The sequence below is a fragment of the Helianthus annuus genome, chromosome 17, assembly GCF_002127325.2.
Source record: "Helianthus annuus cultivar XRQ/B chromosome 17, HanXRQr2.0-SUNRISE, whole genome shotgun sequence".
Lineage (NCBI taxonomy): Eukaryota > Viridiplantae > Streptophyta > Magnoliopsida > Asterales > Asteraceae > Helianthus > Helianthus annuus.
The window spans coordinates 11,280,638-11,290,710 of record NC_035449.2 but is presented as its reverse complement, the minus strand read 5'-3'; the positions used below and the strand labels follow the sequence as shown (position 1 = coordinate 11,290,710).

Below are 10,073 nucleotides of genomic sequence, written 5' to 3'. Positions count from 1 at the left end.
ACTTGGCTTGAATAAATGAAAAGAGGTTAATACGTCGGTTTTAAACGAAATGGGGATGACGCTATAAAACGGAAAAGAACAACCTTTGGAAGAGAGTTATCGATGCATTGCATTTAGTAGGGTGGGATGGGAGTGTATCCCTTTTAAGAAATCTTTAAATGGGGTTTGAAACAACATCTCCAAGGTGTTCATCAATACCAAGGCTGGAGGGCTCCCTCTTCGGAACTATTTAAAAGGCGTTGTCGGAAATGGAAAGTAGATATCATTTTGGCTAGATCCTTGGATAATTAATGAACCTCTTAAACAGAAATTCCCCGAGCAGGTTGGAACCGGACAAAAAATGCGTCGTGGCGGATCGAATTAGAAGACAAGGTAACGAATCGGTTCTGTTTTGGAGCTGGAACTTTGCGCTGGCTTCTCGAAACTGATTTCCAGCTTTCAGCAACTCGTTTCAACTCTGGAAAGTGTCCAGGTCTCGGATATCAATGATCGCTGGGAATGGGTTTCCGATTCAGCGGGAGCCTTTTCTGTTAAGGCAGTGAAACGGCTGCTGAATGCGGAATACATGATCGATAATAGATTTATCATGGATTGGTGTAAATGGATCCCCGCCAAATGTAACATCAACGGTTGGAGAATGGAAATGGACAGAATTCCTACCAGTGAATCCTTAAAGAAAAGGGACGTTCAGATTGGAGATTCTCTTTGCCCGATGTGCAACTCGGTCGAAGAAACTTCAGAGCATCTCTTCATTGCCTGCCATGTTGCTTCGATTGTCTGGAACGAGATCAACTTGTGGTGTAAGATTCCTAACATCTTTGCTTTTTCGCTTAAGGATCTTCTTGGTATTCATAAGGAGCTTAGGGCCTCAGAGAAAAAGAAGGAAGCGGTCCATGGAATTGTCATGATAGTTTGCTGGAGCTTGTGGCGTGCTAGAAACAATTTGAAATTCTCTAATAAACCGATTAAGATAGATAGTATTTTAAGCGATGTCAAGGCTATGGATTATCTATAGTTCTCAAATAGATCGAAACATAAAGGGATAAATTGGGGAGAGTGGTGTTCGTTTGTAAATATGTAATCTGTTTTGTAGTTGTGCTTGGTCGGCCCGGTTTGGGTCGGCTTTTTTGTTAATGAAGTTTACCTTTAAAAAAAATATATGCATTTTACCGATATCTAGTGATATGGTTTATGCCCCATGTTCCCGAATGATGAAACTTGCCCAGTCTGCCGTAAAGCATGCCTGGATAAATACGGGGAGCATGTGTTACACTATAGAGAGTTGTCGGGGTTTAAGTATCGCCAGGACTTTGTTCGAGACGCGTTAATGGATATTCTCAGACGAGCAGTGATCTCGGCAAAGAAAGAGACACCGGTTAATTTTCTTACAGACCCGGCGGAAGGGATGTCCACCTACGCCCGGCTGACGTGCTAGTTTTTGCTTGGGAGGGCGGGAAACATGCCTGTGTCGATCTCACAGGTGTATCCCTCCTAGCCGGGTCAAAGAAGATAGAAAAGCACGCGAAAGCTTGTGAGGATAATCAGCATGCCTTTGTCCCCCTGGCGTTTGACACGTTCGGCTCCTTGGCGCCGGAATTGGTTCAATTCTTGGCTAGAGTTCAGCGTGTGGTCCACAACAACTTTTTGACCCCTCATGGGCGATGCTTTGTTTGTAGGAGATTAGGGTTTTCTATTCAGAAGGGGATGACGACGCAGTTTGTTGCCCGTCTACCTGATATCCTTATATAATTTGCCATGTTGATTGGAATAAAACAATTTTTTAACAAAAAAAAAAAGATATTAAATATATTCACACATGTGGTGAAGAAGAACGAGACCACACAAACTTAATGCGACGAGAAAATCTCTGGCAACTTGGCAAGTGTGTTTCGTAGAAATTTCACATTGGAATTTCGTGTTTCAGTTGTCGCTAGCTAAGATATTAAGAGGGACCAAAAGAGGTTAGTGAATAGTGGCGAGTAACGACAGAAGGATCAACGTTTTCTATAATGTTATAACTAGCATCTGACATTTACACAGTGTTAACTTTTAGTTTAGTAAATTGAATTAAGTTTGCATTTTTTTTTTTTCATATTGTTTAAACTTATGTACATGTTTATTTCAAAAGGTATGCATGTGTATAGATTCTGTATAAAGTGAAACTTTTATGAGAAGTGTAAGAAATAATTTGGGAATGACAAGTGTCATTTATCTTAATTAATTCAAAAGGGTGTATTAGTAATTTTCTATTATTATCGGTTAATTGATTTCCAAAGATAACTGCCAAAAACTGGCGATGAGATATATCAGGCGAATTCGAATTGTTCTATACATTTAATTGTTTACGGTAAGTTCTTGTTTTAGTGTTATATTCCCCAGTTAATAGTGTTATATTATGTACATGCCATCTTTAATCTCCTTTTCATAGTGTTTATCCTCATCAATAGTGTTTTATTCTATATAGTGTCTTACAGTAAACAGATAGTGTTATATCTTTCTATAGTGTTTTATCATGTAATATACTGTTCCTTTCATAGTTTTTATCCCTATAAATAGTATTTTATTCTGTATAGTGTCTTACAGTAAACAGATAGTGTTATATCTTCCTATAGTGTTTTATCATGTAATATATTGTTCCTTTTCATAGTGTTTTATCCCCATCAACAGTGTTTTATTTATGTATAGTGTCTTACAGTAAACAGATAGTGTTATATCTTCCTATAGTGTTTTATCATGTAATATATTGTTCTTATAGTGTTATAAAAGTTGTTGTGAAGGAAATCGAAGAATTTATTCTGTTCGAGAAAGTCGCTGATTTTTAGGAGATTGATGGGGGTTTTGAAACTGTTACCATAAATTCGCTGATTTTTAGGAGATTGATGGGGGGTTTTGAAACGGTTACCATATTTAAAACGTTGGAAAAGTCACTATTGCCCTTCAATTTTACATAAGGTCCTTCTAATTTTTTTTTTTTTTTTTTTTTTTTTTGTCTTTGGATGACTTTTTTTTTTATTTACTAGTTTAATAAAAACTGGCCGAGTTACATCAATATCGCAGGTAAACGAGCAACAAGCTGCGCCGCTACCCCTTTCTGAATAGCAAACCCTAGCCTATTAAAGATAAACCCCTGCCCCCCTGTTGATGAGCAGCTGCTGTGGACATCAATATCGCAGGTAAGCTAGCCTAATTAAAACACAATTTACATTTTTATACCCTATTGATCTCAACCATTCGAACAAATATCCAATGGTTTAAAACACTTCTTACCCTTCTCACATTTTAGACACTTTTTACCATATCCCTACCCATATGATACATGTTTATTTTAAAATTTATGTACATGTTTTTAACAAATTTGATCATTTGGAATTGATAATCTGTAAAATTCATTATGTTAAGTTTTGGTAAAGCAATGTAATATCTTTTGTTTATAACTTGTAACAATCGTGGTCCTTCAATCTGGTACAACTAGAATATAAAAAAAAAAAAAATTCTCTAAGAAACATTACAAAACTTCAAAAACTAAAACCAAAACTGACTCTTCGATCAAACAATAGAACTACCATTTAACAAGTTTTAACAGTTATGTTGTTAAACCGAATCAATCCTAATGAAAAATGTGTCTAACTGAACCGAATTCAACAGATTTGTTTGGTTTATTTGATTTGGTTATCTGATTACAGCAATTATCTTCGGTTTATTTGACTGAATTTGTTTCGTTCATCCGAATAAGCAAGATTTGTGAAACTGATAACCGAATAAATTATTCAAATACGGTTAGGAACCAAAATGAATAACCGAAAAAGATTTCGTTTGGGTTAGTAGTATATTTTACACACCCCTAGCTAGAGTATACCACATAAAAATTCTACACATCCATATCAAGTCCAATGAAGACTTTTGAAATTTCAATGTATATCTTTTAGAAAACTTAATACCATATTGGCCTATATAAACCATGTTTAGTCTCACTTTGCATTCACCCAAAACCACAATGAGTACCTTCACCCATTCCACCTTCACCCTTTCCACTTTCCTTCTCTTGGCTCTTCTTCTTCTTCACTCCACCAATGCAGCCGTTTTCAATATCCGAAACAATTGTCGACGCACCATTTGGGCCGGTGCGGTGCCTGGTGGCGGCCGACAACTTAACTCGGGCCAAACCTGGTCTTTAACCGTTGCAGCCGGCACAGCAGGAGCCCGTATATGGCCCCGAACCGGTTGCAACTTTGATGGCTCAGGGCGTGGCAGGTGTCAGACCGGTGATTGCAATGGACTCCTCCAATGCCAAGGCTATGGTACACCACCCAACACATTAGCCGAGTACGCTCTGAATCAGTACAACAATCTTGATTTCTTTGACATTTCTCTTGTGGATGGATTCAATGTGCCGATGGTGTTTAGACCCAACTCTAATGGGTGCACCCGTGGTATCTCATGTACCGCAGATATCAATGGCCAGTGCCCTGCTGAGTTACGGGCTCCCGATGGGTGCAATAACCCTTGCACCGTGTACAGAACTGATCAGTATTGTTGCAACTCTGGAAACTGTGGACCAACTGATTTATCAAGGTTTTTCAAGACCAGATGTCCTGATGCATATAGTTATCCTAAGGATGATCCAAGTAGCACATTTACGTGCCCCGGTGGAACCAACTATGACGTTATATTCTGCCCTTAATATATAAATGATGTAGTAATATGAAGTGAATAAGTAATTAAGGAGCTTCTTCCTTGATTCTATATATTGTAATGTTATTTGTAATACAGTAATGTCCTCTTTTATCCATATAATTAGATTATTACTGATATGTGTATCTAAAGGGTTTCATGATTTCTTTTTAATTTTTCTTTAACGATTACCCCAATATTTATATACATATATGAAAATTAATAATTCGTTTTCAAATTTTTATTTGATAATTTGAGCTCGAATCTGCATGCAAATGCAAATGCCAACTCCAAACATACAATAATTAAGTGCAAGTTTAAATCTAAGGCTATAGGGTGTGTTCATAACTCTTATGGCCACCATAACCCTTTACATAGGCTCATCTCATCCATTTTTAATCCACCATTCAAAACCACCACCCTAGGAGGATGGTCATTACCCAAACCATTATCCCCTTTATTTTTTTTAATTTATTTTTGTCTTAAAATTATCAAATGGGAGAGTCGTGGTAATCGTGGTTTAATCCATGAGAACCATCATCAATCAAGGAAGGGGATCAATCAAGGAAGGGGATGGTGTACCATTCCTATGCGAAAATAATGTTCCAATCCATGCCCCCCTAGCCTAAGAGTTCGAGATTTCGACTCGAACTCTTATTAGGTTTCTATAGATACTGGTATTTTATCTTTGGAATGGTATATACATGTTACTTAGGTTCTGTTTGTTTTTTGGCCAGAAGCACTTCTGGCCACTTATGTCTGCGCCGCGCAGACGCGCGCAGACGTTCGGATGTTGCAGCTTGTTTGTTTTCTCGCAGACCTTTCATTAAAAAAGGTCTGCGAGACCTCTTCACCAGGCAGACATTGTCCCAAGTCTGTGCCACACAAACCTCTACCTCTTCACCGCACAGACCTTCTTCCCCACCTCCACCCCCACATCCCCGCCACCACCTCCACCTCCACCACCACATCTCCGCCACCACCGCCACCTGATACATCACCACCACCATATCATCGGAGAGAGAGGCCGTAGAGAGAGAGGGAAAGACCGGAGAGAGAGACCGTAGAGAGAGAGAGAGAAAGAAGAGAGAGAGATACCGTAGAGAGAGAGAAGGAGCGGCAGACCATCGTCGTCAGAGACCATCGAACAAAACCCCCCAAAATCGAACAAAAACCCCCAAAACCGAAGGCGGTGGTTGTGGTTGCGACGAAGGCGGTGGTGGAACGACGATGATGGCGGTGGTAGATGAAGGCAGACGGTGGTGGTTGCGACGAAGGCGGTGGTTGTGGTGGTAGATGAAGGCAGACGGGGTGGGTGGTTATGGTTGTTCTTGGCGGTAGATGATGGCGGTGGTGCCATGGCGGAGGTGGTGCGGTGGTGGTGGTGCTATGGGCGGTGGTGGTGGCAGATTGTAGAGAGAGAGTAGAGAGAGAGATAAGGCAGAGATATTAGAGAGAGATTCGTGGTGGGTGGGCTTGTGTGTGTGTTATGTGTGAGAAGAGCTTTTGTATAGAAAGAAAAACAAACCCTCTTCTCCTTGCAGACTGCAGACATTTGGTCCACCTCTTCTTCTGCAGATGTCTGCAGATGTGGTCCGCATACTGCAGACCTTTTCCTGCAGAAAAAACAAACATCACCTTAGAGGTGTACAAAAAAACTGGTTTTAGAATCGAAACCGAAACCGTTTTTTTTAACCGGTTTTTTTATAACCGGTTTTTTTTAAACTGGTTTTTTTTAACCGCCGGTTTTTATACCGGTTACTATTCTTGACTTCAAAAACCGGTTATTAACCGAACCGGTTATTAAAAAACCGGTTATTGTTTTGGACCTCAAAAACCGGTTAGTAACCGGAACTGGTTATAAAAACCGGTTTTTATTTTGGGTGAAAAAACCGAAACCGGTTTTTGAAAAAAAACCGATTTGTACACCTCTAATGTTACTTGTTCGGTGTTAAAGAGCTAAAGAAATTTGGAGACAAGTTTTTTAGTGGATTGGGGTATTGACGAATCATGGGCTAGAATCGGTAAAAGACATAATGCGTAGTATAAGTGAAGTTGTTGTTTCAAGGAAGCTATAACAACCCTCAAAAAACGCCGGATTATACCCTGTATACGCTAAATTTGACCCGTATAACCTTAACTTTTATAAAAATCAAATAAAACAATGTCTTTGGGTGACTCACGGGCCGCGACAGGGATCCCCCTATGGTTCACGAGGCGCGATCGCGATTACTTGGCGGACACCCAACGTGCCACGTGGCATGACACACGGCAAGGCTAGAACTAGTGACTAACCACCTAGCCATAGCTAGGTCTGCCTCGCGGGGCACGAGAGAACCGGAGAGGCGGGTCGCGGCGCGTGAGGGCCTTCGATTTTCAGCCTAAAAATTGAGGCTTTCAGCCTCAGTTTCAGTCGTTCAATTTTCTTTTCTCTCTTAGTTCTTATAATAGTTAAAAGTAGCTCGGAATTATACCCCTAAAACACGAAGCCCTGCCTCGTTGTAAGTATTTTAACCCCCGATCACTAATTCGTTACCCCTAAAACACGAAGCCCTGCCTCATTGTAAGTATTTTAACCCTCGATCACTAATTTGTTACCCTACCTGATTGATCTAGGACTCCGTAACGCATGTCGAGGCTCTGCCTGACTAAGTTCGTTGGAGTTCTGTCTCGTGTTGTATGGCTAAGTGACTTGGGTTATCTTACTAACACGTGTGCATTTTCTGTTTTAATAGAAAATAATTAGGAACACCAACCGGAAGCTGTAGAATTACTTAAGTCTACAAAGTGAGTCATTCTCTTTTTCTACTAAACTATTTTACCAAAACCTCAATTATTTTCAGTTATGCTTACAGTGATTGAGTCTTTGTATTCTACAATTGCTGCCGGTATGTGGGGTTTTGTATACACTACTAGTAAAGCGTTACTATTGGACAACGAGTTAGCCAACAATAATATGACCACGGCCATGGAACTGCCAACATGACAAATACTGAATGAGTATATTGGTTGTAATACCCCGTGTTTTCAAATGTCAAAGTCAAAGTTAAAGTCTAAGTCAACTTTGACTTCTTTGACTGTAATTAGTCTACTTTATGTTTTATCTGTATTATGTGGAGTAAGTGTTGTTAATCAAGAAGGAATCGAAGTAATCGAATGTTTAATCGACGTGAAACAATTTACGACTGTGAATAGTAGGAAGTAACAATGCGATAAAGTTAATCAATCAACAATCAAGCTAATCGAATCATCAATCGAACTCGAAACTCGAACTATGCAAATTTGGTGATATATTACGTGCGTGCGTGTGTGTCTTATGTGTTACCTGTGCGTGTTACTTTATGTTTTGTGTGATGATCAATCGAATCAATCGAATTGAAACTCGAAACTCAATCGAACTCAATCGAAATCGAATTATGATGAATGTTAGCGTAAGGGTAGTGTGTAATATAGATGCTTGTATGTAGATATAGTGGTTGGGATAAAAGTAATTTGAATGGGAAACTCTATCGTATTCGTATCATCTCCAATCGAAATCGAAATATCAGAAACCGTCGCACCGAACGTTTGAACCAGGCTGTTGATCGATCAGGCTGTCAGCCGATCGAACAGCCCAGCCGATCGGACGGACTGTCCGATCGAGCAGGCTGTCCGATCGGGATGCCTGGCCAATCGGTCAACACTTTCCCCTTTTGGAAGCCTATAAATAGGCCTGTCATTGTCATTCTTTCCACTTTTGGAAACCCTCTGACCGACCAGCTCGTGCTCCTCCTCTTTTCTCAGATTTCTTCCGATTTCGGTAAGTTTTTATCCTAAATCTTGTACTTTCTTGATCAATACACACTCCTACACCTTTCTATCTTTCAAATCTTGATTTCTAACCGTGAAATCATCAAGATCTAAGCATTCTAGGATGATGTCATCATGGTGTTCTTCAAGAACATCATGTTTTAGCCTCATTCCACCAAGAATCACTTGGATCTAGCCGATTTCCACATAAACAAACTAAGATCTATCACAGATCTGAACATTTACATGGTGTGAAGGATTGAAAGAAGGATTTCCAACTTTCTTTCAACTCTTTTACACTCAATGCCTTCAAACCGATAGAAACGGAGCTTGAGCCAACTCACCAAACATTCTAATGGTTGTGTGGTTCAAGATTCGGATTCTATCTACGAGGTTCACCGATTTTGGGTTAAACGTTGAACTACCGTTCTGAACCGTTCACCGGCCGGATTTGGGTGATTCCTGTCCGAGCAGGGGAAACAAGTAAGAACGAAGGTTCCATGGTTCAGCTCGTTGTCAAAATACCTCGATATAACGTCAAACAATCAGAAAAGCCAAGTGTTAGACGAACAAGCCGACCAGGTCAGGATGCTGACCGATCGAACAGGCCAGCCGATCGACTAGCATATGGCCCCACACTTTGACAATTTTATGAAGTATGGTATTGCACGAAGTAATGTTCGATCGAACGACTGTTTGTCAACATTACTCTTCGGATCATGAGATACTATGCTTCAACCTTTAATCGATTTTCAACTCGTTCGAAGTATTGAAGTGCCACCCGACCGAACATGCCATCCGAACAGGTGACATCCCATTGAGAACCCATTCTGAAGTACCTAATCGATCGGTTAAGCCGGCCGATCGGACAGGCTGTTCGATCGAACGACCTGAAAGGTAAGGACACTTCAGTGTTCTCAAATGCTACAACGAAAACTTCGAAAGGACAAGTCATCATACACAAACACATCCTACTCAAAGGAAGAAACAATCCACTCGAACAGTCCAACCGATCGAGCCTACCGGCCGATCGAATAGGCTGTCCGAACGGATTATCTAACCGAACGAACAACCCGTTCGATCGAACCTGTAGTTCGATCGACCAGACTGTTCGACCCATCAGCACTCGTTTCCATTTAACGCATTACTCATTATTATGCTATCGAACTATTCAGGCTAACCCTACTCTCAAGCGCTCCCTTCAATCCATCAATCAATCAATTGCTGTGAGTATACTCGAACCCTTTTTTCTTTAGCACTTTTGGGTGTTACATACGTTACTTATCTAAATCACAATCGAACACACTACTCAATTATTTGAACGCTAACCGATTCGCATGTATTACGTGACTAAATGAATGCTTGTTGTTATGTTTACACGTGGAACGTTGTCTACCTGCCTTAACGGCGTAGTACTATAGTTTGGACTCAGCACCCGTTCACACGGGGGTTGTTAAGGACAATTACTTGCATGGATTACTGTGGTAATCATGTATTGCGAACTGTCTCGGACAGTCAACCCGCAGTCACTGGTATCGATAGATCCATGTCGATAATTAACATGCTTCGTTTTCCTCTGTGTCCGTGCTGGTTGTGCGTAAAATATTTCGAAC

The 10,073-nt window shown here is 40.4% G+C and overlaps 2 protein-coding genes across 2 annotated transcripts; both read left to right on the top strand.

Annotated features, from left to right (window-relative positions):
- The first annotated feature begins 586 nt into the window (after positions 1–586).
- LOC110923684 lies at positions 587–1,015 on the top strand. Its single transcript, XM_022167746.1, has one exon. It carries the CDS (start codon positions 587–589, stop codon positions 1,013–1,015), a length of 429 nt encoding a protein of 142 aa, XP_022023438.1.
- A 2,967-nt stretch (positions 1,016–3,982) lies between these two features.
- LOC110922731 (protein P21-like) lies at positions 3,983–4,826 on the top strand. The gene has a single exon (XM_022166950.2). The coding sequence runs from the start codon at positions 3,995–3,997 to the stop codon at positions 4,679–4,681; it is 687 nt and encodes a 228-aa protein (XP_022022642.1). The 5' UTR covers positions 3,983–3,994; the 3' UTR covers positions 4,682–4,826.
- Positions 4,827–10,073: the final 5,247 nt, after the last annotated feature.